Source organism: Lissotriton vulgaris, chromosome 6 (assembly GCF_964263255.1).
Source record: "Lissotriton vulgaris chromosome 6, aLisVul1.2, whole genome shotgun sequence".
Taxonomy (NCBI): Eukaryota; Metazoa; Chordata; class Amphibia; order Caudata; family Salamandridae; genus Lissotriton; species Lissotriton vulgaris.
In genome coordinates this window covers 1,469,082,343-1,469,110,243 of record NC_141694.1, presented here as the reverse complement: position 1 = coordinate 1,469,110,243, position 27,901 = coordinate 1,469,082,343, and the positions used below count along the sequence as shown (strand labels likewise).

The 27,901-nt window shown below is 43.2% G+C and overlaps 1 protein-coding gene, 1 long non-coding RNA gene and 1 pseudogene across 4 annotated transcripts in view; 1 reads left to right on the top strand and 2 right to left on the bottom strand.

Moving 5' to 3' along the window:
• LOC147709001 (uncharacterized) overlaps window positions 1-27,901 on the bottom strand; it is a 398,890-nt gene that overhangs the window by 87,150 nt on the left and 283,839 nt on the right. For 2 of the 3 annotated variants that reach the window (XM_086927594.1, XM_086927593.1), the window contains exon 7: window positions 6,147-6,214. In XM_086927594.1, coding sequence (XP_086783720.1) covers window positions 6,147-6,214 — 68 coding nt within the window. Of the gene's footprint in view, window positions 1-6,146; window positions 6,215-7,345; window positions 7,362-27,901 lie in introns of all 3 variants that reach the window. The other variant, XM_086927592.1, reaches the window with a different exon arrangement.
• LOC147709002 (uncharacterized) overlaps window positions 1-27,901 on the top strand; it is a 290,481-nt gene that overhangs the window by 30,941 nt on the left and 231,639 nt on the right. The gene's annotated exons all lie outside the window — the stretch shown is intronic.
• On the bottom strand, window positions 14,438-14,870 carry LOC147709003 (large ribosomal subunit protein eL31 pseudogene; annotated as a pseudogene).

Genomic DNA, 27,901 nt, shown 5'->3' with positions numbered 1-27,901 from the left:
GAAACTTGCAAGTCCCATACATGACAGTAGACCCGATTCAGGTCAATAGGAGGAATATATTCTCTCAATTATTTTCTTAAATCTCCCACATTCCTCTTCTAAAATGTTGGCATGTATGATTTAATCGTAATAGGTAAACACATTTGAAGACAGGGCAATAGAGCGCAGTTGATAAAAGGAGCAGGAAAGTAATTTTTAAATGTATAAAAACATCTAAAAAATTCCTTTTTGGCGAAATCAAAATTGAAACTAACATTTTTATTAGAAAAGTTATGTTAAAAAAAAGTTAAAGTAAAAAGTTATAAGATGCTACGCACACCATAGCCCGCAACCTGATCATGAAGTCCCAATTTACATCAGTGTTGACATCTCAAATGACATCACTAACAACAGGACTGATGAGATAACATGACAACACCAATGACATCTTGTTAAATGCTTTTGCTGTTGCTAATAAACAAATAAAATATAAACATAAATGTAAGGAGTTTGTATTGGTCATTTGCATTTTGGCAGTGAGCCACCTAGCTTGGCATGTGTAGAAAGCGGTGAGTGTATGTCCTTGGAAGGTAAAGCTTGGTCTGCTGGTAAAAGGTAAATTTGATTACTTTGTCTGGAGGGACCGAGAAGTACTGGGGAGTTAGATTATTAGACCGTTTCAGGCATCTAGTTTACGCATCACAAGAGTGTTATTTGGATTTGGTAGTGTGCCAGGGTGGGAGGCTAAGATGGATCTTTGAAAATGTCAGTACCTACAACTTAGCCGGTGGTTGGGCAGTCGGAGAAATTGAGGATGTCAGCTTTATAGATGACTAGCAGCCCGCCCCGGCGTTGGCAGAAGGGGGCTGCGGGCAGCATCGCAGCAGGAGAGGCGCAGCAGAGCGGCCGGGAGCAGCAGAGCGTACTTACAATGTTTGCTTGCTCTGGTTTTGTTGGTCCTGGCCGCTTCTGCCCACGCCTGTGTCCGCTGTTTCCCCCGACGTCCCGACTTTGAGGAAAAGGCTTTCGAGCACTTATGGCCGCCGCCCGTCCCTCGGTGCCCACCTGCGGCTGTTGTCCGCGGTTTCCCCCGACGTCCCGACTTTGAGGAAAAGGCTTGCGAGCACTCATGGCCCCCGCCCGTCCCTCGGTGCGCACCCGCGGCTGCTTCACTTACCTCTTTCGCCGCTCCTCCCCGCACTGCTGAGTTTACCGCTCCACTGCTCCTCTGCTTCTCGCCGCTCCTCACCGCTTGCCGCCGCTCGCCGCTCCTCCCCGCCTGTCCGCAGCTCCTCCCCGCGCTCATGTCCGCCGTTCTTCCTCTTGCTCCTGAACGCCGCTCCTCCCCGTGCTCCTGATGTCATCAGGCATGTCGTGGCCGGCGCTACTTGCAAGGGACTACTTTTTTGTATTCCTAAATTTTTTAAAGAACGTATATATATTTTTTTTATATAGCCTATGTCCTTCTGCTTGCCCTGAGGTTTTCAAAGATGTCTTCGGTGATTGGATTGGTGGTGTACTTTTCGAGTTTACCTGGCTCAAAGGACACAGTTCTCTCTTTATAATAGTAGTATAGATTTGAACAGCAAGTTCTTTGTTGATGGGAGGGGTTTCAGGGTGTCAGGAGGAGATAGTGAAAGCGGAAAAGAAATGCAGGAAATTCGAATAAATAAAAATGTGTACATGTTTAAATCTCAACGAACTGTACATAAACAGCAGAACTTTAACTCCCTTTCCAGTTTCTGTTTTATTGATAAAGCGTGATGCTTGAAAATCCAACTATAAAAATATACCACATGGAACCCTGCAACCCTTGCACAAATGTTTGACTCAAATTTCCTTCTTCTGCCTGTATTAGTGAAACTAACTAAAGAAAAGTGATGCCAACGGACTTCTACTTCCAAAAAGGTTATTTGTTGAGACGGATACTGCTAATTATCTATCTCCAAATTTCATGGATTGTACAGAATCGATCTCACACTGTTATAACGTTCATCTAGTGGCTATTGAACCAACAAAAAAGGAAGAAACACAAAAGATTATGATTTGTAACTTTTCTTTTAAAAGTCCTTTTCTCATTTGTACAATCCATGAAATTTGGAGATAGATAATTAGCAGTATCTGTCTCAACAAATAACCTTTTTAGAAGTAGAAGTCCGTTGGCATCACTTTTCTTTAGTTAGTTATATTAACCCAGATGCCTCTTGGTTTATCGGGTACCCCCTGTTGGTAATAATTGTATTAGTGAAACGACCTAGCTGCTGAACTGCAATAACATTTTACGGTAAAGTAGAAGAGTTGTGATGTTATAATGACTGCTTTATGGGCCATGGTGAAAGACAGATCACAGCGCTTAATTATAGCAGACGTGTAGACAATGAAATTGAGAACTGGCATTTAGAACCATGATCAACAGAAAAAATGAGCTATTTACCACAGTATGCTTTTGTACACTACAGGTAACTCTAGGAAAGACAGTCTCTCTGAACAGGGGCGGCTCTAGGCTCATGGCAGCCCTGGGCAGAGAGTGTAGGTAGGGGGGCCTCTGAAGAGGGGTCTGGGCAGGGCGGAGCCCCCCGGAGCTCAGGAAGGGGGTCAGGGTGTTTGGAAGTGGAACAGAGCCAGAGGCCGCCAAATCCCTGCCACTGGGGCCGCCACACAAATATGTATCCATCTTCAGAGGATTATTATATTAAGGATATATATTGGCGTGGCGGCCCCTTGGGTTTGGCGGCCCTGTGCAGGTGCACAGCTTGCACATGCCTAAGGCCGGACCTGCTCTGAATGTTTCAACACATTGTGGTTTAAAGCAGTTTTTGAATATTTGAATATCTTTTGAATATCTTTTCGCAATAAATTACTTACTGATTTTGGTGTGTTTAATTTCTCACACAGATTCTACTTTTATTTTTCATGTCACCAACCAAACTGTCTCTTTCATATACAAGAGCAAAACACAAAGGACTATTGGCTGTTGTGGGAAGGGTGATGATGTGACCGTGTAGCATTAAAACAAATAAAATACCCTGTGCTCCACATTAAAAGGATATTGCATGTCACCTCAGAGTTTCAGGACACCTTAAAAAGGAACTTGGCCTTAAGCGTTGTTCCTCTATATGGTCACAAAACTTCTTGATTACTTGCAATCGGTTTATGGCAGTTGTTGGACTTGGCCCTTTTTGCAGGGTCACCCCTGACCTTTTTGCCTTCCTCCTAGCCTTTTTTTCTGACATAGTGTTGGCGGTTTTAGGACTCTGGGCACTTTAGCACTGCTGTCCAGTGTAAAGTGTGTGTGCTCCCTGTGGTAAACATAGTAAGATTGGTCTACACCTGTATGGCGTTTTTTATTTACCTGCGTTACTGCCACTGTGACATGGCACCTAAAGTGTGTGCCAAGTCTGTGACCCCCCTTTTTCTGCATGTCAGTCGCCCCTAAGTTAGACCCAAGCTAGTCCTATGGGCAGGGTGCATTGTAGGTGAAAGGTAGGGTATATACCTTAAGTGTGTGACATGTCCTGGTAGTGACAAACAGCCATTTTGGTTTCTCACTGCTGTGAAGCTGCCCTCTCATGGGAATGCATTGGGGATTCCCTGATAAGTGTTTCAGTGGTAATTCCTGATATGAGAGGAGCAGTGTGGTCAAGTTTGGTATGTTTGGAATAATGATAATAAATGCTGCGTAATGGTGTGCGCAGGTTTATTATCAATATTTTAGAAATGCCACTTTTAGAAGTTGCCATTTCTGTGTGCTATATGTCTGCCTGCCTGATGTGTATTGCATGTATGGCTCTGGAGTGACAGGGGCTGGTGAGGTGTGTGGCTCCAGGGAGGGTAAATCAGCACTAGGCTGAATAGGAGATCTGCATTTGGAGTAGTGGGAGGAGTAGTCTCCTGACCCTGAATAGGTCTGTGCCTGCCTGGGTGAATGCTGGCTCCGCCCCCCTGTGGTGTGTTTGATGACCGAGCCCCCACCTAAAAAAGGGGAGTAGAAGCACAGTAAAAAAAAAGCGCTCCAATACCCCCCAGAACCAGTTGACACTGGTTCTCCAAGCCCTGTGCCAGGGCAGAACAAAGGGAAATGAAGTATATATACTGGGACTGTGACCCCATGTAAGGTGTGCTTCCTTGTGCTGCTCTTGGGTGCTGCTTGGACCTACTGGGCCCCAGGAGGAACCGCCACGAGGGACTGCCCCTCTGCCGAGGGCCATGTGAGCTGTCCTGCTTGGGCTCAGCTCTGCCCCTGATGGTCTTGGGCTACATATCCTGGGAAGCGCACTCGGTGCGAAGAATGCCCCAGGGATCGTGAGGCTGGCAGCTCTGTGCTGAGTGAGCATTTCCAGGGAAATCCCGGCGTAGGGATTCCCCCTGTGCTTCAGGAACGGTGAAGGAGCCTATCCTGCATGTTGGTGCCTGCAGGGGTGAAGCAGGAGCCTACCCTGCATTATGTGCTCCTCTGAGCGGGAGCCCACCCCGCATTCGGTGCCCCTTGGAAATGGAGCCTACCCCACATTTCTGGGCTTAGAGGGCCACCGAGAGCACCGAAAACGTAAGTCAGTTGCAAGTGCCTGACTGTAGGCTGGGCCAGTAAGGAGTGCTGGCCGGAAGACAGGCAGAGTTGTGCCTGAAGGAGGGCGGGAGCCTACCCACCAACATGAGCGTAAGCAGAGAGGGCCGCAGAACTAGTTTAGCGGAAGCCCACCCCGCGTATCACCGTCAGAAGAGTCGGGAGCCTTGCAGGCTCCATTTCCGCCCGTCTCGTTGAGAGATGAAGGCGGGTCCCTGAAGGACGGAGGGGTGAGAAGAGGCCCCAGGAGCGGGACTGGCCAAGGTACATTGTCGGTGCCTGAGAACCTAGTGCAAGGAGACCGGAGGAGTCCCCGAACAGCGCCGGTGAGTGGGGCTGAAACCTGAGTATTGTTGGTGCCAAGAGATGCCACAAGGAGGAGCCCAGTGAACATGGCTCCCTTGGTACTGTTAGTGCCAGCACTTTGTCTGCCACAGCTGCACCGCACAAGAGCGGGCATCTGCAAAGAGGGGGCATTGTTGTAGGAGTCCAAGCGGGAGGCTCCAGAGACACAGTGGTGCAGAAGCCAATTTTCACAGCAGCACTGTAGGATAGCGGGCAGCTGCAACGAAAGGGCATTGCTTTTGATGCCAAGGAAGGAGTGAGATACACCCCCTGCCCCCGGTGCATTGCGCACATTGTTTTCGCTCCCAACGCAGCCGGTGTGTCAGTGGGAAGGCACCAGAATTTAGATCCCTGACTTTTGGACAGAGGGCATTTGGGCCCCGAGAAAGGCCAGTTGGCCTGTGGTCATTTGGTGTCCTGGTGTGGCGTAAGGCCCCCAGGAGTTGTGTGCACCTCCTTAGTGTTACTGGGGTGCACTGCTGGGTATTAGGATGTATGCCTAATGTGATGCCTAATGACAATGTCATGCTAGGATGTTTATACCTATTTAGATTGCATAATGTGTTTATGTTTAATGTGATAATGAGGAGTTCATTATTTTACCAGTAGTTACTGGTTGTGTTATTACTTGTTCTTTCTGATGGTTCTGACCGTGGCCCGATTGGCCCGGTCATGTAAATAATCCCCTGTGAATTACTACCTGGTGCCAGTTGGCACAGTGTATATTGTGCGATTATGATTCTAATGTGTTTATGATAATTCAAAGGCTATTTCTTATAGTGCCTAGTGTGTTGCTGCTGTGTGTGTGTGTGTTTCGCAAACTCTTTACACATTGACTCTGGGATAAGCCTGACTGCTTGTGCCAGGCTACTAAGGGGGTGAGCAGGGGTTATCTTCAGCATTTAACTCTCTTGCCCTGACTAGAGTGATGGTTTCTGCCTGGCTTAGGCGCAAGCCCTAACCAACCAGAAATCCCATTTCTAACAGCAGTGATACCTAATGCCATGTATATTACTCTCTTCAGAACAACGACCTCACTTTTAAAGAAACCCCTGCAGACAAAACAACAAATTTCAAACAACAATTATAACAGTGTTACAAATAGGTAGAAAACGTTTAGAAAGTGCAGAAGACAGACATAGAAATTCTGTTTTAAACTGAATCGTGAGTACATGGACCTTCAATTTTTTGTCTTTCTAGAATCTTGCTGCAGCATTGCTCTGAAGCATACAAATACAAAAAGAAACAGAAGTCGTACCTGTCTCATTAAAAGAACCACATGGAAGCACGGGCAGTAACACATGATCTGGTCTCCATCTCCTGTGGCTGAAAGATAAAGAAAAACGGCATGAAATAAAGCACATTTTTAGTCTGGAAAACGTTATCTTACCTATGTATCCCTATCATCAACATTTTCTGTCAATTACATAGAAATTTCTATTTGAAAAAGGGTTTTCCCTGTTCCCTTGCAGTAACTTAACTTTATGCTGAAACTTACAGACCCTGCACCTTTTTTCAGGATCACAGAAGCACTCAGATCATTGTCAGATTTGATATGTAAATAAAATATGACTCTACAAACAATAAACGCCCTCAGGTATGTAAATCCTGAATGGTGCTCGCATAGGGAAAACAGGTGATTCCAAACCCATATCTTGGCAGTCGCGTGACTGTGAGGCCTATTGTGGAACTATAGTTTTCCCAGCCATTTATAACACCATTTTCAAGCCTCGGGCTGTAATTTAACTAGTGAATTCTGGAATTTAGAGGTTCACTTCAATTGAACCAGATGGATTAAAATTCAAGATTTCAGTCTCTTTTAGAAGGAAAAACAACTGAAATATGGTGTCCACAATAACAATGAGTCGTCTGGTGATACGAACTTGTTTAACTAACCATGAGAGATTGATTAGTGAACCAAGAGTACAACAGTTCTGTAGTCCATTAATCAATTTTTTTAATATATTATGGTGTGTTATGGAATGCATCAGACATTCTGACACAGGAGCCATAAGCTATCAGCCAGAACCTATTCAAGGGGCGTGTGAAGCAATCCTGAGGGCGGGCCCTCTGTTCAAGCACACTGGCCACCGTGATGGGTTAAAAAGATGAAGACAAGGTATTCGAGGAGTGCTATTACCTCGTTCAAACTTGTACATATTCTGGGGTCTTCTATCAATTATTTGGCGACTCAGCCAAGTGCCATGATAATTGGCTCCTAAACTGTATTTCAAATGTCACAAAAATACCTTCAAACAGAAGTATTTTCTTTTTACCTACAGGATTTTTGAAGTTTTCTCAATTCCTCGTTTAGTTATGATTAAAATATATATTTTTTTAAATATGCAGAGAGTAGTATATGACAGATTAAAAGGCCGGCTAATCTAACTGCCTTGTGTACTGAATAATTTATTGCAGAGAGACCATAAAAATGCTAATATATGAACAAATACATACCTGCTGCTGCCCCTACCTACAAATAATGGAAAAAGGGATTGGTTACAATTTGGGCCTAATTGAAAACTATTATCAAAGAAAAGTATTCTCATCTTGTAATATTATGATTCAAATGTGATACAAATATCAATATTTATGTAGCATTTCACAAATCAGTCAAAAAGACGTAGATTTAACAAGCTTTGACAAAGCCAATAGGTTTGATGGTCACACTCGAGGGCTGACAATATCAATAAATATGCTGACTGCAATGTGCAAAACAAATAAAACAATCATTGCCAAAGCCAGTACATCTGTCCTTGGGAAGCTAGTGAGGTGGTTATTTTATTTTTGTATTTTCTTCCAAGCTTATGCCACAAAATAAAAAGAAGAACAAGACATGCTACTGTCTACATATGTGGCTATATGCCTACAATAAAAAATAAAATGAAAGTAAAAAAGGAACCTTGGTATATAATTTTACTTAAAAAGTATGGTTGTTTCCTGCCATGCGGGTTTACTTAGAATAGGAATAGAAACCCATTTAATTTGAATACACCTCATAGGAAAATATGAATTTATTATGGTAAAGAAAGATAAAGCTGCATTCTTCTCTTCTATTATTACTCTTGTATTCAGCTATTAGAAATATTCTTAATGTATTAAGTACAGTTACATTATTCTATTTGTTAATCACGGCTTGATTTTTCACATTACAGAAAAATGGCATGTCTTAAGGTTACAGTGTTGTGGCTGAATTAATATTGAGAGTCTGCTGCTACTCGTGCCATTAGAGGGTGTACACGATGTTACATGCACACTGCAACACTGCAGCAAGAAAATATTGAATTGTCTTATAGATAGTTCCAAAAGTCATCAGAAAGAAGCATCGGATTCAGATTGAAAAAAACATTCAGCAAGTGTTTAATTTTAGATTGCAAAATCAGAAGAGTGGCAAGTGTGTGATAATTGTATTGTAATTTCAAGGTCGACATTTAACTGAAAGCAGGGAATGCGGACTTCAAGAAATAAGCAAGCACTTACACACACAATCCCCCATGTAACGAAACTTTCCTATTTTAAATGTTTATTTTTTGTGGATTTCAGTGGTGCTTTCTCAGTGTTTTTTTAAACTTCTTGAAATCAGTAGTAATCAGTGTCTATTCCGCTGCCTAGACCCCAAAATAGACAAAACTGCATTTTCCAATGTTTTGCAGTGATTATTATAATACACATAAACAATACGTTTTGCAGGGTATTTAGTGTCTCTCCACTGGCAGTGTGTCCAAGGGATTTATGGTAGAGTGTGCTAAGCATAGAAGTCTGTATTGCACTATCACTCACAGACTCTCTCACAACCTCTCTCACATCTCATTGAATTTCATTCTCACTCACTCAGGGCTCTGCCTGGGTTGCAGGACTATTAATAGATTAAGAAAGTAAGAAATTGCTATATTCAAACGTTTTAATTAAACACATTCCTGGACAGAGCTGGGAATGGGGGGGTTCATTCATTCACCTATTCGTTATTAAAAATTATGGAATTTAGAGTGAACAGCCATGCCACAGAACAGTAACTTGCAGATCTTTAAATATTTTGAAATACACCAGATTAGTTTGCATTCCTGCACTGTAAGCACCTGAAATCTGATACTTTCAGCATGCTTGCCAGTGCTTTTCTGCACTCTTTGCTTGTCCACATGAAGTGGAGCTGCATTTGTTGTGTGGAGATCATACCTCCAAGTATTCCCATGCAAAGTGTCACACTTTAAGTTAGTTCTCACTTTTTAATCAACTTCACATTGTCAGACCATCACTAAAGTGCAGTTGGCTTAAAAGCCAGGATTAGAGGAATGTGTCACACATGGCAATAAGAATCCTTACAGCTAGATATTTTTGTTGTTATGATGCTTCCGCATGTGTAAAGTCTTTTTCATGATTTCAGCACTGTCCAATGCACATGGTGGCAACCACATGCTTCACAGATACTTGTTACTACACCTTTTACTCAATGTTTAAAGCCTGGGGTGTTTAGCAGTTAAGACAGTCACAAAAAGTGCCAGTACTTAAGATTCCCCCAAAACTTCGTGAGAATGAGAAACAAATGGGCAGGCGTTATCAAGATTCTTGTTGCGAGTCCTGTACTTCAGAGGACAAAAGCCATTCTTGGGTGACATGCTTTATCAAAGCCCCACCTGCGACCAAGTATATGACACCCTCAGAGTTACAGTTTGTGTGTTAGCGTAACTCCCACAGAGTGCACAGCTCTGGATCAAGATATGTTTGTTTCTTTATGAATCTTTAAACATCACAAGTACCACATGAATATTTGGAAGTGTCCAAAGGGTGGTCCGTGTAGGGGTCACCATGGTAATATTATACATTACTTTACCTCTTATTATTTGCAGAGATGATACTTTTGGTTCTTATGAATGTCTACACACATAATTAAAGGATTACTGAAGACAGAAAAATGTTGCCCACAACTGTTACTTGAATTATACCATGCCCTCTTTTCAGCTTCTACCTACTGGGGACAAAAATAAACTATTCAAGTCCACCAGGAGGCAGTTTTAGACTTTCCGCTCCCTCTGCACCTATCTACTCAAAACATCCACACCTATCACCCATTAGGAACCCCTACTGTGATGTACCTCAGGAGCTCCCCTTAGCTGAGGGTTGTAGTCAACGCCTCTATCTTTTGTTATAATTGGTGTGAGAAGGGGGCCTACGAAGAAGCATGCCACCCATGGGTGGGTGAGGCATTCTGTCCTTTAAAGTACAGGAATTACAATAAGACCATACATAAAACTAGCCCCGTGGTTTATACTTTTGGGGATCCATAAACATTACCACTTTTTGCCACTATTGATGGAGGTGGTAGTGCTTCCTGTTTTGTTCTACCCTTTTTCCTTGTGGTGTTGTGTTTAGCATTATAACTGCTATTAATACCCACTTGTGAGCAAAGATGCCAGTTGTATCAAATGGTTTTACTCAGTATGTGTCTACAGATAATGTAACCGTAAATATTGGCCGAGAGTCCTATGAGCCAACCACCTCAGCAATCAATGACAGAAATAAACAATAAAATATGATTTTAATACTTCCCGATTCTCTTCCTGAAAATATGCGTCTAAACCCTGCACCTCTAATCCAAGCATAAAAAACTGGAAGAACAAAAGGAGACCGAAACACCATTTCAGTGACTTCCCTTACAACAAAATAAAAGCTGAATAATCACAGCCAAGGTAGCTTGTATAATCAAGTCACATTGTGTTTGCCATTCAAGAAAAAAAAATTCACATTCTCTCTCACTTTATTTTCTATAAATGACATTTTAGATGGTGTATCTGCAGGTGTTTATCCTTGTTTATATGTTTACACTGATTGTTGCCTTTGCAGTGGGGGTTTAGCAGTTAATTTATGTTTAAACCTAACACTACAGCTTGGATTCAAACATTAACTTACTCAATCAATCAATCAATATAAACTTTATTCGGATAAAAAATGCATATCCATAAATGTACAAAAACAGAAAAGCAATTAGGGCATCACATAAAATTAAAATTGGGCATCCAGTAATACAGTGCACAATCTAATTACGAGGCAGATCATTGAAAAGACATTTGACAATTCAGGGTAAAAACATGAGATACAGTGCTATAATTCAGCAGGGGAGCAAAGGTACGAGTTCGCACCGTCGCTTTCAAAAAAGAGCCAACACGAAAGATTAATTCATCATCACTTAGAGCAATCACCATCCCATAAGCTGCCTTATAATCAATCTCACATGAAGCCTTAAAATAAGGAATCAAGAACCTTTTGGTGAGAATTAAATAATAACAGAAAAATAAAAAGTGCAACATCGACTGTTTGTGTTGGTTATTGCACGGACAGGTTAAAAGGTCAAGGTTTGGAATAAAACCCAAAGGAAATAAGAGTATAAATTTCATTGTGTCAGTCCTCAGCCGAAAGAGTAAGCCCCTTTCCCAACGGCCAATTGGTTTAAACAAATAACATAGAGACCGCGGGAGGGACGTTTTCATTAAGCGTGTATCTGGCGACAGACGTTTTTCTTACGCTCAGTGACGAGTCTAGCGCTATTATACAATGCATAGAGGGTTCTTTGAAGGGATTTACTACTGATGGTACCAAGGTCTGAGGGGTTTACGAATACAGATTCGTGGTTCACAATAGCTAAACTTTTGTGAACCGCAGCCAGCCATGGTATGTCCATCCCCCTGTTGCATTTCAGACAATCTAAGATTATATCTCTGGTAAGTTGAGCAGCTGGGTTTTTTCTCAACGAGATAAGGGCTGGGCGAGCCTTAATGTAGCATTCAATGTATGGCAGATTTAATTCACAGTGACTAGCATAATTAGATGATGAGATGGGTGCACCCAGGATTTTACGACAGAATCTATTCTCTTCACCCTGGAGACTAGAACTGTTAGTATGCCCACAGACTTCAACACTGTAGGTTGCAACTGGTATACATTGGAGTCTGAAGATCTTAATAATTGCGGGCACCATCTCTATATTCCTTGGCTTAGGAAGCCCAAGTATCGTGTTAATAGAATTTATTAACTTCCTCCTACAATGGGCCACATGATCAATCCACGACCCGTTAGATGCAAATACCAAGACAAGGTATAGGAAAGTGCGAGTGCTCTGTAAACAATTAGAATTTAAAACTGTAGATGAGTTAAATACTTCTTAGACCCACACGCCATTAAAAAAAGATTTTTGGAAATTGGTGCATAGATCCAGGGCTGCCATAAACTCTACGAAACCATGGACCAAGGAGGGGAGAGCTTTAGGAGTGCACCCCATCAGCACCGCATCGTCGGCATATAACAAAGCAGGGAGTTTATTACCATTGATAAGTGGGACATCCTGAGTTAGTGTTAACAGGCACTTGTTTAAATCGTTAATGTATAAAATAAATAGGAGGGGGGCCAGGACGCAGCCCTGCATGACCCCCGCTTCCTACCTCAATGGCTTTGGAGACCTCACCATCCCTGCTGATGCGCACCCGGGCATGTAGATCTTTGTGCAAATAAGCTCAAAAAGAAACGAAGGACTTGTCCAGTCCATAGTTTAAAAGAGTGGCCCACAGCCGAGGAATGTTGACAAAATCAAAGTCCGACGTTGTTATGGCAGGGTTTTTGGCTTTATTTAGCAGTGATATAGATCATTAGTCTTGCTCACATCTAGGATAGGTATTCTTAGCCTGTGTTGGCCCTTTTAAGCCCTTTTTTCCAGACCTAGAAGAGGATAGCTGCTTATTATGATGATAGATCCTTTATTCTTGACTTTAACCTGCCTATTGGCTTTGACATATTAGACACATTGGTATGGTTTATGTAGGTATTCTGATAGAGCTAGAGGGACTCCATCTTGATGAAGCTGAGAGGCTTTTCAGGGTAAAGGCAAAGTTTATAGTTAAGGCTGTTGTTCGCCCTAAGCGAACCGGAGAGAACCGGCCAGAGCTGAATCTAATCAGGAATTGTTCCCGGGCTCAGGTCTCTAGACGAAACATGCGTGGGAGCGTCTAGCGCAAGGAGCCTGGTGCATGGGATTGGTGGGAGGAAGCTGCTGGCTGGAACTTTCCATGAGGAAACAGCATTCTATATCAGTGAAGTGCAGAGGCGGAGCTAGTGAGTCGTGTTGAGGTGGTGGAGCCAAGCAGTCGTGTTGAGGTGGAGGAGTGGTAAGCAGTTGAGTGGAGTTGGCAGAGAGAGAGGGTTCAAGCTGGAGAGAGCTGAGTTGAATAGTGAGCTGGAACTGAAGGAAGCAGTCAGAAGCAGTTACTTATCAGGAGGAGGTGTGAATAGCTGGAGTCTGAAGTAATGCCTTTTAGAAGAGACGGAGGAGAGATCGTGGACTAACCTGTGGGAGCAGCTGGAGTTATTTGGACATTGGCGCAGAGGCAGAGTGAATAAGCTAGTGGAATGAACGGTGATCAGAGCGGCAGGAACCATTAGATTGAAGCTGGAAGGTGGAGACAGTTCGTGGGGGAGAGGAGTCCAGTGCAAAGTGATCAGCGCAGAAGTGTACCCAAGAGTGCAGGAGAGAGAGAGAGTCTGAGATGAGCCAAGGCACAGACGAGAGAGGAACCCAGATGACAGCTAGAACAAGACTTCACACTAATCAGGTGAAGGCGTTCCTGTTATATTAATTTACTTTACACTTGCCTCTTAATCTTATCTTTATTCCCTAGGCTTTTGCATTGCTAATCTTTTCTCTTTCAGCGGTGTGTTCTATCTATAGTCTTTGTCAGTTACATGTGTTAATTATAATACAGATCTGTGTATATATCTATATTGTTGTTCTAATAAAAATAACCCCCAGTTTGTAGTAAACTGGCATGTGTCTTACATTCTTGTTCAATCTAGGTAAATGTATCTCCTAGGTGTTTAGTACTTATATGAATGGTAAGTGGTGATCACATAAATAGGGAGTGAGTGGACCTATGATGCCAAGAATAAAAGGTACATTATATTAATTGGCTACCTCCTAATATTGTAGTAGCAGACCCTTAGTGAAGAGACTTCCCAATATATATATATATAGGTGTTCATAGGAATGTGGTCGTCGTTGATATGCGGCGTTAGTGAGAACGTTGGGTAGGAGACCAGCGTGTATACCCACAGGATTGTGGCTTGAATAAGTGAGAGCGTCAGGGGGGAGACTGGCGTGGAGGTTTGCCGGATTGCGAACCGTTTGGAAAGGAGAGCATTGGGTTCTGCAGGCCCATGTGTAGACGCACAGGATTGTGTGTCATATCTGCCCTAGGGTAGACCGGTCTGGGTCGGGGTGGCCCCGAGACCAACTGATGTGAATATAAGTGTGGTGTAGGGTATGGATATCCCTAGTAATCAGTGAGTATTCTTAGTATCCCTATAGATTTAGTGGTGTTTTTAATAATATGAGCTTGTATATTGCGAGTTCCCCATCCTCAGGTAGGTACCCAGGTGCCTGGATAGGTGGTCCTGAGGAGGGATGTGATTACGTTCTGGCTGGGTTGGAGGGGCCCCTAGGGGCTGATCCCATCTAATCAGAAAATCCGGCCATTACAGACGTAAGGTCCATGAATTTTCTTGGCTATGTTATTTTTTTTTTTTTTTTTTTTTAATTTTTTGATTTTTATTTCAACACAGAACAACTTCAGTTTTCATCAACGTTAACTGTCTGGAGACCTTTAAATGTGGTGACTGGTACGTAAGTGACCAATGTGTATAGCTTATTGGGTGAATCTTCATCCTCATTGCGTTTCCTGGATAGGCGCACACGCATGCGGTATGGAACATTCCTGACTCCTTTAGCCCAAACAGCTTTGTTCAGCCTGGTGTCTATGCGCACATCTGGAGTTCCCATTTCCTTAACTGCAAATTTACGAATTGCTTTCAGAGCACGGGGTGCACGCCTCTTGAAGCCAACTCCATGGATTCGTTTGTGGACATTGATGGTGTATTCCCTGGTAACCACCTCATTGATGGCAGATCTGCCTTTCTTCTTCTCACCCCCTTTCTTAGCAGGAGTTCAAGTTGAGGTTGAGGCATTGTTCCACAGTGCCAATGTTACTCCTAAACCCCAACTGACATGGGTGTAAAATCTGGCATTCTTCGGCCCAAGACTTAATTTTGTTATACAGTACACACTCCAGGATTTTCAAAGTGTTATTGATCAGTGCGATCGGCCTGTAGCAACTCGGGTTTGAACGGTCCCCCTTCTTAAAAATCGGCACTATAATACTGGATGACCAAGTGTGGGGTATAGGGGAATTAGTTAGGTTATTAAAAACATTTAGCAATAGTAGCGCCCAAAAATCAGGGTGACTTTTGATAAGGTCGATAGCAAACCATCGGGCCCAGAGCTTTGCATCCCAGGCTCTGGTCAATGGCCTCCTCTACCTCGGATAAATCAATCTGGACCGTAGTGATTGGTGTGATCTCTTCAATAGGAGTGGGGAAAGTAGGGGCAGCATAGATCTTACTAAAGTAAGTCATCCAAGACTCACTGGAAATATTGCAGCTGATTGACGACATACAGTTTCCCAGAGACCTCATGCCTTTAACAGCCAGGCAAAACTTCTTGCCATTTTTCAGTGTTGGCCCGAACGAGGTTGCCCAAATGCTCCTTTGTAATCTCCTCCTTTCTAATTGCAAGGGCTCTCTTATAATTCAACCTAAGTGATTTAATGAGAGAGCTATCTCTAGGTTTTTTAGCAAGCGCCCTGCAAAGGGCTTTATTTTACTGAGGAGCAGTCGGCATTAAACCAGCCTAGATCTAAATGAGTTTTCTTTTTGGGCCTGGACAACAAGGATTTAATACCGGCACGGAGCTCTGAAAAAGCGCCAGCTACCTCAGGGTTACATTCTCTGAACATCAAACAGGTGTTAATCAGGTCAGGGTAAGATCTTACCATCCTATCAAATACCGCTTTGTTATATATACCTCTCCAAACCAGTCTTAGGTTGTCAGTAGTGGGAGTCAAATCACTGGCACCCTGCAGATTGTCATAAATTGGTCTGGGCGTAAGGCTCAGAGTCAGATTGATCGGGTTGTGGTCCCCCAGGTGTGTTGGAATTACCTCTGCTTTTAACACACAATTTTCTAGACAAGCGGTAATGAAAATATAATCGATAGTAGAGGCTGAACCCCTGCCTCTATAGGTGGGTTCTATGTGGCCATCCCTAGTGGGCACAGCTGCAAGCTCCTTGACATCTAAGAAGTTGTAGGCACTTAGGAGATCTAGTAACTGCTCTCCTCTGTGACATAACTGTGTTGTGTCAGAGTGTTCAATTGCTGAGTGGATACCTTTTGGGATTTTTACATTAAAATCACCACCTAAGCAAATGCTCTTGACTTTGACGCCACGATTAACTGTTTGCAAATTAGAAATAAATTTAAACAACTCGATAAAGTTCATATTGGGTACATTTTTTAAATCGTTATTATAAAAATTAATAAAGTAGAACGGAGTCCCTCATGTGTAGATTATGACCTGAATTTATCATTATTAGTATGGAGAACCCTAGCACGTCCCCCTGCCCTGATATTGACCCATGTTGAGAGGACACCAACTGGTCGTCCTGGGTCTGGGGTAGGGGACACAATGGTAAAACATTCAAACCCCTCCAAGAATAACTCCCGGGTTGCCCAGGTCTCTTGAAACATTACTATGTCTTGGCTGTAAATTAAATCCAACCAATCTGGTGTACTTAATTTAGATGCCAGACCCGCGACATTCCAACTCAATATTTTGAGAGTAGACTCATCGTTAAATACAATTGAGGTGTTGGGTTTGCAAGACAAGGGGCAAGTTTGGCAGGGTACTGGCTCTTTTACCTCTGGTGGCTCTGAGTTTATGAGGGGAATAGGCAGTCAATCTTGGCAATCTAAACCTGATAAGGGCATGAATCGATTAAGTAAGGAAAAAGGCCGGGGGGTACAAGACGTGTCAGAGCGGAGTGCCTCTGGTAAGGGTTTATAAAAATAGCCCAATGGTAAGGCCCAGATACTGGTAGTTAAATTAGCTTGCTCCTCCTGTAGTGATCGTATTGATTTTGCCACAGAAGGTCTGCAGAAGTTAATAACTATACAGTCTCCCTTGATACATTTTGGGGACGTACCCACCCATCCTACTCTCCGTACCATAATGATATTCTCTATTAGTAACGCACTAAACTTTTTGTGTTTGGAGAGCCAGTCCAAGCTCCCATGATTCTGTTTGGTCGGCCCTTAGAGGAGGGACACCTGATAAAACTACAACATATGGGCATGCTTCCGGGGGTAGATTTAATACCTCCCTATTGCCCCTATGGTCTAACAAACAGGTGGAGTCAGTAGCGCCCTCTCGCAGTATCTTACCAACAGCGTAAGTGTTAATTAAGGCCGCAGAGGGAATACAAGTAGATGGCGTGATTTGTGTGACATTTCCTTTAAGAGTTCGAATTATACCTCCATTCATAATATTCACATTTGCCCTACCAGCACCCCCAGGTTCAAAACACAACCGAATTTCGTTACACATATCACACTGGGTAGACCCTGAATTCAAATTAGGGACATCATTAGGGACCGAATCAGTTGTGGTATCGGTCCTAGATAAACTCAGGAAGGGAATGGATCATAACCAACACCAGGCGCTGGTGCTCCTGGATCTCTCGGCCGCTTTTGACACGGTGGACCACAACATCCTCTTGTCCCGTGTCAGGGCGGCCGGAATCCAGGGAACAGCCCTGGTTTGGCTTTCCTCCTTTCTGAGGGACCGTACCCAGGCGGTTCGGCTGGGAGCCTTCACGACCACCTCACTCCCCGTCACCTGTGGTGTCCCCCAGGGCTCTTCCCTTTCTCCTCTACTATTCAACTTTTATATCTCCCCTCTTATTTTCGCTCTTCAGCAGCTGGAGGTCACTGTATTTAATTATGCAGATGACCTCCAGCTCATCTTCGATCTTTCTTCCTCATCTCTCTCTGTTTCTAATTTTCAGTCCATTATGATTTTCATCAGGGACTGGATGAACCACAACCACCTCAAATTGAACCCAGAGAAGACCGAGTTGGTTCTCACTGGTGGTTCATCCAGTCCCTGGAATCCCCACTTTTGGCCCCCCACTCTTGGTCCCGCCCCTACCCCTTCAGTCACAGTAAAAACACTGGGAGTGAAAATGAACAGTCATCTCACCCTTCACTCCCAAATCAGTTCCGTAGTCTCCTCTTGCTTCCTCACCCTTCGAACAATCCGTACCGTTTCCCGTTTTTTTTCCCCCCAGGCTCTCAAACTGATCATGGTAATCTCGCGGCTGGACTATGCCAATGCCCTCTACAATGGCATTCCGGCATACAGCTTACGGAGGCTCCAGGTGGTGCAGAACCACGCGGCCCGGCTTATTAACGGTTTCCCACGCTACCATCACTCCTCCCCCCTTCTTAGGGAGCTCCACTGGCTGCCTATCAGGGAGCGTTCCCTTTTCAAGACCGCCTGTATGACCTTCCAGGCCTGGCAAGGCACTGCCCCGGCCTTCATTTCCTCGCTGATAAGCGAATATGTTCCCTCCAGAGAGCTCCGGTCCTCCTCCAAAGCTTTCCTCCAAACCCCACGTTTTAAGCGTAAAAAGTGGGGTGGTGCCAATTTTTCTACCTTGGCCCCCACCTTTTGGAATTCTCTGCCTGATCACCTACGTTTTGCCACCCACTATGCCTCTTTTCGAAAAGACCTCAAAACGTTCCTGTTTAGACAGGCCTTCCCTTCATAAACTCGCTCACCCCTGCAATCCTCAGTAATTCGGACCTTTGTTAGCGCCAAGAAACCGCTCGGTGGACGTTGCGCTCTATAAATGTTTTAAATTAGAAATTAGAAATCAATCGGGGTCTGTTGGTGAACTGGGGCATTATTAGGAGGCATGGTTGGCATTCCCAAATCAGTGGACACAATCATACTGGCATTTACGGATGGAACAGTATTAGGAATCACAGGCTGAGGCATAGATTGCATAAATTGTGGCACAAGCAGACGATCCCTTAAAGTAGCAAGGAAACTATCAAGTGCAGTCTTAATACTATTAGTGATAGTGTCCACAATATGGCTTATGGCCACTTCGCTCCTGTTGTTGCTATCAATAAAGGACAAGTCAGTCTCAGTCTGAGTTCCAATTGAGCGACTGAGGGAATTAATAACTGGTGTGTGTACCTGGGCCACAGCTGTTATATGATTAGTAGGAGGGCGTATCCAAGAGTTCAGTGTAGTACGAGATGAACAAGGACAATTCGGTTGCTTCCTCTTGGCGCTTACTGCTTTAACTGGCTTCCTTTTACGTTTCGCCCCAATAGGTGCATCAATAGGGTGGCTGATGTGTTGATGTCTGATGCAGGGGCATGGGATATGGTGTCGCCACTGGGGCCCGCATGAATAATAATGGAATTGTCTAAGTTACTGGTTTTAAAGGTAATGCCCTCCACTGTTAGAATTGTGGATGGCAGTGGTACCCCCAGGCCAAGAGAGAGGCGCCTCTCAGTCAGTTCAATCTCATTGCTGACGTTGCTGACCGCTCTTTCTAGCATACTATCAATGCTTGTTGTGGCAGGCCTAAATGCCAGTTGCCCCACCCGCTTCCCCATAATCACAATCACTTATGTGAATAATGAGTATAGGAAGATATACTTGGCTCACCTAAGAGGGGTGGGAATCAGCAAAACACTGATGAAAGGGAGGTGGCCCAGCGCAGTCTCCTCCAGTCTCTGATGGATGCGGACCAGGGCAGCGCCCAGGCACGCCCGCGCGTGTCCCGTGCTGCCCTAGCCCTGATCTCTTGACTGGGTGAGAGTATTCTGCTTAATTCAGAAACTCTGTCCATCACCACCCCTTGTTGTTAAATACTGCGTTGTTTTTAAGCGCCTCCTGGCGAGTTGCTGCAGCGAGCGTGGCGTGGGCGCCGTTTGCTGCCACTAAGGGTGCTGGGATATGTGGTCCCGGCCGGCGATCTCCACTCCCAGCCAGAACCGGGACAACAGGGCTGCCCAGCTGACTCTACTGGCGGTGGACGGCAAAGGAGCAGCGTTTTCCCCCAGGTAACTTACTCAGCTACGTGGTTTCAGAAATTATCAGCATGGCACACACTACATCTCCAACCGTGTCTGCAGTTGGATGACATTTGCAACACTGAATTCCAAAGCCAAGCCTCAATAGCAGCTGAATGTGAACAACACACTGTATAGTGCCTTGGTTTCCTGCTCATCATGACATAGTTATCTCTATTTTTAAAATGGATTTAAAATTAAAACCCAACTTTTTACCGTCCATAGAGTTGAAAGTGCCTCTTTTTATGCTTGATGTGCACACTGTATATAGGGAATAGTCTGTCTCTCTCTCACACACACAAAAGGAACCAATAGATGGAGAGGGGGGACTCATTAATCCATGTATGCTGAGTTGGGTAGAAGCAAATTATGAATGACAGTTTAACAGACAGATGGATGAAGAGGGCCAACCAAAAGCCCTCCTATGTATATCATATGTTATTATTTTTAAAAAGCAATAGCATGGTGAGACAGCCGTCTCAAATGCTAGACCTGTTAAGCACTGGTAAACCAATAGGTCTTGCGTTGTCTGCCAGCTTTCTGGCTTGTTAATGTTTGTTTTGTTTTCTCCTGATTTTTGCATAACTATTTTTGGTGGCGCTCCTGGGCTCTCACTATTATAAAAAAAGATTGTCTAAAAACAAAAATATTTTGCGGTGTTAAAAAGCATGCATTGCCACGGTAGTCCCTGGCACTGAAGGGAACTAGTTTGTTTACAGTGAATGTACAGAACACAATCACTCACAGTGCAGTAAGCTAATGGCTGAAGTGTGATTACTCTTTAACTGCGGCGGAAGAAAAATGTGAATGACAGAAAAACAGACCAATGGTCAAAATCCACGAGGGAACCACGCATAGAACTCATGAGTTGTGGTATACCAAAGGACTATGCAAAGAATTTGAAACTTTGAAAGACGCTGGTGCCTGACTAACAATCCTGATAAGATCGCATATAAAACTGCCCTCTCAGTGTATCACAGAAATAGTAAAACTGCTCGAAGGATTCATATTACTAATCAAACTGACAAAGCGAGCAATTATTCCAAAGTGCTCTTCAAGGTTCTGAACTATCAGCCAGATTCATCAAACCAGAATCGGCTCGCAAAGGGCCAGATTCTGAGAATCTGGCCCTTTGCGAGCGCTATTTTTGCATTTGGGATGCATCATTCCAAATGCAAAAATCGCAAATGTAGAAATCGCTAAATTGCGATTAATTGCATTTAAGGAATCTCAATTTGAGATTCCTTAAATGCAATTCATGAACCATTTTAAAATTGCGAAATCGCAATCTGGGGCCGCTATTTACCGCGAAGTCTAACTACGTGGTAAATAGCAAAAACTTAGAAAAATGCACTTTAGTGCATTTTTCTAAGTTGTATGTTACACACACACATGTCCTTGGGACATGTGTGTGCGCAACACCAGTGGACATTACCATTTCAGGGGTGCAACAGGGTGTCCTTTGGACACCCTGGCACCCTTGGAATAGCTTCCTTATTTGCGATTCGCTAATTGCGAATCGCAAATAAGGAATGACTCCCCATTCATTCCTATGGGCCTTTAGGCCCATAGGAATGAATGGGAAAGCCATTCCTTATTTGCGATTAGCAATTAGCGAATCGCAAATAAGGAAGCTGTAAAAATTGCTAAAATTATTGCGATTTCTACATGCATTCCGTTTTGCGAGTCTTTAATAGCGAATCCTTAAAATTCGCTATTAAAGACTCGCAAAACAGGACTTTGATGAATCTGGGGGTAGGTCATTAATCCCAGAGCATGCTCTAAAAAAATTCCAGCTTCGCAAGAGTTGTGCAACTTGCTAGCCGACTTTTTTGAGGACAAAAATAAACTTATCTATCAGAATTTTCCTAGCGACCCTAGTTTTATTCCCATTGAGCACTTTTTTAATGACCCTCATCCTAACTGCGTTTCCAGCTTGGGAAAGTTTAACTTTTCTACAGAACTAATTAAATACTCGCTGGAAACAGCCAAATTGTGCTCCCTATTGGTCTGGAAAGCAGCGCAGGTCACCCCGATTCAAAAAAGGCCAATCTTGCAACCTCAAATCTTGTTCAATATAGGCCCATCCCTCTGCTTCCACTACTGGGCAAATTGCTGGAAGCTCAAATTAACAAACAACTCTCAGTGTACCTGGAAGCCAATTCGATCCTGGATCCATCATAATCAGTTTTCCGATCTTCACGCAGCATGTAGACTGTCTTAGTAGCAGTCACTGATCACATACACTTAGCTCTCGACTCTGACATACCATCTATAATTCTGCTGCTGGACTTATCTGCAGTGTTTGACACTGTGTCCAGCTCCAGGTTACTCCAAAGACTGCACGAAACTGGTATCTACGGGACAGCACTACTATGGTTTGCTGACTATGATGTGCCTGGTGAGGAAGGCCCTTCCGTTTCTTCCTCTTTCATCCAGGAAAACACTAGTAAAACCACTCATTGTAAGCAGATTAGATTCCGGCAACGCCCTACTGGCTTCTGCTAATGAGACTCTACTTTCGAAACTTCAAGTTGTACAAAACACAGCAGCTAGCCTCATTGGTAACCTTCCCCTCGGGACTGCTTCCTCTCCTCCTCTGAAATCTCTGCACTGGATGCCCATCAGAAAAATAATTGTTTTCAAAATCTGATGCCTCACACTTACAAGTCCCTAATATGCGAAGGCCCCAAGTACCTTACCGAGAAGCTTACACCCTATTGTCCATCACTGAGCTATCATCAGCATCAGATCCTGCAAGACCCTTCTCTAAACAGTAATTTGCCCTACGATCTTCTGTCAGTGCCATAGGAAGACAAATAAAGTGACCTATCAGTCAGTATAGTCCTATTGCTTGTTGATAGTCCTGCAAAAATGGATAACAAGACACATTTGTGTACATAGAGACATATATATAAGAGACACATACTGTTGTTACAGAAACCATAATGTAACAATGTCCAATATCCATAATACCATCCCCCATGTTACACCATTATACATGTGATGAAAACTACTGCAAACGAGGTGAGATAAACAATGTGCACACCAGTGCTCACCTAAATACGCGAAAATACAATGGCAGATGACTGGAGGGTGGAGACACCCACCTACCCCGTCTGAAATGCTACGGATTCTATAAAAATGGAAAGGATAGTTAGTCTTGTGTTAAAATATGATAATACTGTTTATGATGGAGCTACGTGGCTGTGTCATGTCGTAAATAAGCTCAATGCATTCTCAGGGTTCATATACTTCTGACAATCTGAAATTCTACAGTGTGTTGTTGGCTAAATACATGAATTGTTCTGATCAGGGAGTTCTGAAGACTTTTACAAATAGAGAAATTGACCGTATTAGAATAAACACTTTGGTTTGGTAGCCCACCTATAAAGCCTATTGTATTGTCAAAAGTTATAATTATTAGGAAACAAAACTCACTGTTTTTGTCGAATGGGAAGGAGGCGGCATCCAATCTCCTCAGTTTGTGGCATTGTGGATGGATAAAGTGGTCCAATGTTGTAGAGTTGGGGAGGGCCACTCCATATCTGCCATATGTTTATATGGGCATTGAACTGCCAATATTGATCACTTCTGCGTATTACATCCTTCTCTTCTTTTGTGCTCCCATGAATACTTTATGTAGGTGTGCTATCGTAGTTGGCACTTATCTTAGTCCTCTCAGCCTCTGCTTGGACAAGTGTCCAGGAGAATTCAACTCTCTTTCAGAGCCCCGCGTTCACCAGATGCACCAGCTGCATCTCTGCCCACAGTGATATAAGAGCATCGTGCTTATGTTGCGGGTGGCGCGCGGGCTTCATATCCATGCAAAGTAATCTTTACAGAAACTAGACAGCTATTGTTGCAAAGACAATTTAAAATAAGCAAACCAGTATCCATGGTGAGACATAGAGAGCACTGTTGAGGTTACCCAAAGTAGGGTGTGTATTTTAAAATACACATCTTATTTTTGGTCACCAGAGCGAAGGGAAAAAAGTATCGGGCTACAACTTTTACTGTATTTAAACATGGACATTCACAGATGACAGCATTCAAAAAGAGAATTAGCCACACCTTTATGGCTAAAAGTATAATTAGTCAGGGCCCATGAATATCCTTTTGTGTTCGAGTGTCTGAGGTACTCTGTTTAACAAGTAAGAGAAGAACCGGCTTCAACTTTGCATTTACTGATCAATGGTGGTACATCATTATCTATGAAAATTGGCATGTATTCCCACCTTTTTAGATTTGCTGGTGTGTAGTTATTATGGACCCATAAAGGAAGCAAGGGATGGCCAACTGATATCTTCATTTTGATATCCCTGTAATACAGCGTATGTGAGTAATTGCATGGCAATTGTTATAAGTATGTTCAACCTATGGAAAAGTAAAAAATCCTGTAATAGAGGAAGTCAATGACGAAGTCGGGGCCTATTTTGTTTATCTCCTTTATTATTACCATTAATGAGATTACCATTCAAACTCATAATTTAACCCCATCCACATTATCAGAAGCCAACCTATAAATGAAATGTTGTCTTATGAGTAATAAAGACGGTTTCACATTGTTAGGGCCCATGTGTTTGGCCATTTCTTTGACTGTCCTTTTTAAGTGTGTGGTTAAGTGTTATTCCTTTTTAAAGTCTGTGCCAAGTTTAGTGGCTTAATTTCCACATCTAATTTTTAAATTATGTTCCAGAATGCTAGTCACTCCTATTTATTTTAGTCCACACGGACACAGTAAAATATATAACATTTGTAGTGTAACAAATTTGAACAAGCACTATTCCTATGGTTAGTACAGACCAAGATCAACAAGCTAATTACCTTTGGTGGCCTTATTTCTGACGAATACTTTTACTAACTGTACACGCAGCACATTTAGAGCCAGGCATGAGCCGGAGATTTTTGCAGCAGCGCCCCCATTCACTGATAGGTGGTGGTGTGTGGCTCTGCAGAGGCTCAGTACTGTCCAAAAGTGACAGAGAAGAGCCACATATAAGCACCACACTTGCCATACTGACATCAGTTTCATCAACTCTCTCCTTCCATGCCCACAGACGTGGAGCATCGAACAATCTGCCAGGGCAGGGTGCCACATTATAACATGGAATCTTTTTATATGTAAAAGAAAGGGGAGGCCAGAAGGCAGTTAGAAAAGTATCCATTAGAAAGACCATTAACAAAGGCATAGATGCTTCTAACCACAGATTAGTCACCTTTGGAATGGATACCAAAGCATAGCAAAACCTCCCAAGGTGGTCTGCCTGGGGAGTACACTCAGACCAAAATGTTAATGCAGTACTACTTTGTAAACTTATGCACCAATGCACACATTGCAGTCTGCAAGATATCTAAAACAGGAACCCCTTGCGCTAATACTGTTGTGGCCCTGTGGAGTGGGCTCATAGGCCTTCAGAGAGTTGTTTCTCGGCCACTGAATAGCAGACTGTGATACAGAAGTTCGACCCAAGCATTGCTAGGTGTCAGATCACTACTGAACTGACCCTATCAGGGGTATTGACTGAAGACATACATGGGAACACGCCCCTGCTTTTGGAGAATGATCTAAATTTACAGGGTATTTAAAACGTTTCAGACACTTGTGTTTTTTCTCAAGCATCATCACCTGACCGACCTATGGGATTCAACAATTAGTAACCTGACTTCTAAGGACCCCTGCGGTATACGGATGTTTGCTAAACTTCTGAAAGATCGCTTCTTTATAAAGCAGTATACACCTGACTGGTGAAAACTGACTTTGCTGCCATTCACTGTACTGCTTTTTCACACCCATTGATGTGCATGGACTACTGCTGAGGATACATAAGTGTTATAATCTCATCCATTGTTTCATAAACTCATTGAAAAGGCGACAGAGCGTTGCATAACACGTCAGATGTACTTAATTAGAATTAAGTACAGAAAATGACTGAATTCATTAGCTTATGAAATTACAAATTCTGCGTATGAATGTAGCACACTGTATAAGTACCAATACTTTTGTTCATACACCAATGAATTATGTATACAATTCTAATGTAGGCAACTGAACTATGTGGCTATCTTCCTTGTATGCTCTGGGTGCACCTTTCGAATAAGGAGAATGTGCCACATTATTTTGAGTGCACTGCCCCCAGTGCAGCCATGAAGTCGTCAAAAGAACATCTGACAGTTTGGCTTGTAACATGTCTGTGTTTCAGACCCCACAGCAGACAACACCTTTCCCAGCACAGATAGACTAATCACCTTGATCACCAATTCAAAAGCATTCACAAAGCATTGCTCACTCACGAGGCATGGAGGTGTAGATTCATGAATGGAGGTGTCGTTTGTAGAAACTCAAGTGCAGGACCCTTCCCTGTTGCTTAGACAGAAGTACCTCCCGAAGGAGTAGGCTGACCCTGTGGTAAATGCTCAGGAGCTCACAGTGCCATATCCTAATTGCCCAGTCATTAAGATGACTTGTGCTCGGTGTGTCTTGAGATTCCTCAGAACTTGGGGCAGGAGAGAGAGCAGTGGAAGCTCTTGGTTTTAGTCCAGCTGGAATGTGTCTCAGAGTGAATGCTTCAGACCAAAACAAGCGCACAAATTTGCCGACACTGCATTTTCTCAATAGTGGCAATAGATCTAGAAAGGGCAAACCCACAAGTTGAAGACACCCTGTGCCACCACGGGCTTGAGGTGCTATTTGTGGTCTGCCAGACAATGGTTGCTGTATTTTGTCCACATTAACATTCAGGAACCCCGCTAAGTGATTGGCTATCAGGAACATTTCCTACAAATTCAGCCACCTCCAGAAGTGCAGAGCCTTCTGGCTTTGCACTTCTAGAGGTGCAATAACACTGGAGGTGCATTAACACTGAAAGGCCTGTTTTTTTCACATTGAATAGTTGTTTGCACCACAATGTTTTTCTCTTTGTTTCAGATGTTTTATTTTTCCAGAAGCCTTCTGTTAGCTAGTGAATAGGCATTTGTTTTGTATTAGACAACTGATAGTGAGTTCTTATCGGGAGGGAGAAGACAACAGGAAGGATGATTTATGAAAAGAACTGTCTGAACTACAAAATACTAACGATGTAACTTTTCAAGGGGTTATGTCTGAAAGTCTATCTATTGTACATGCATGTGAAAATGGGGAGTTTCCCCCTTTTCAGGAGTTTACTGAAATTCTACAACCTGGGAAGCCACGATCAGCGCGGCACTCACGTCCATCATTAACACCTCCCTCATGACAGCCACCTTCCCAGTCGGCTGGAAACACGCCAAAATCAGTACCAACCCATTTTGCTGCTCCCCTTCCCAGCAAAACTCATCTAAAAGACCATCAACAGACAACTCTCTACCACCCAGAATGCCACAAACTCCTAGACGATTCATCCCAAACTACGGATATTAATTTTGTTATGATATTGATCACATTTAACAAGATTACAAAAGTGCTATCCATTGCAAGCTCCTCAGCGCTAATTACGTCTGTGCATCATCACGGTTTTCAGCAATAATGTAAAAAAGCTTTATCACCTTGGAATGTCTTTACATTGTTAATACATAACAGCTGCATTGCTTGTGGTACTAAGGTAATTATAATAAGTCTCCCCAGTGCTATATCATTTATCATTCAAAAAGCAGCTTTAAAAAATATTTGGTACATGCAACAATTTTTCTCCAAACACCTGCTTAGAAAATCCGAAAATATAGGTCTTTTGTCTCAAAAACACAGTGTTCTGTTTTGTTATAAATAAATTAGTTCAATCAAGCAAAAGCTCCTAATTTAGAAAGCTGGGCTGCACACAGGAGAGCTATTCACAGGTAGGGGGAGCGCTAGCAGTAGCATACAAGCTACTTGCTGGATAAGCCTGGTTTAGGGTATCATTTGAATCTTTTAGAAAGGATGGCATTGTCCTGATTAACGTTTGGAGAAACAAAGCTACAAAGTGAGTTGATGATTCTTCCGTAGATCCAATCCAAGATACCATGGGTCCTTCAGG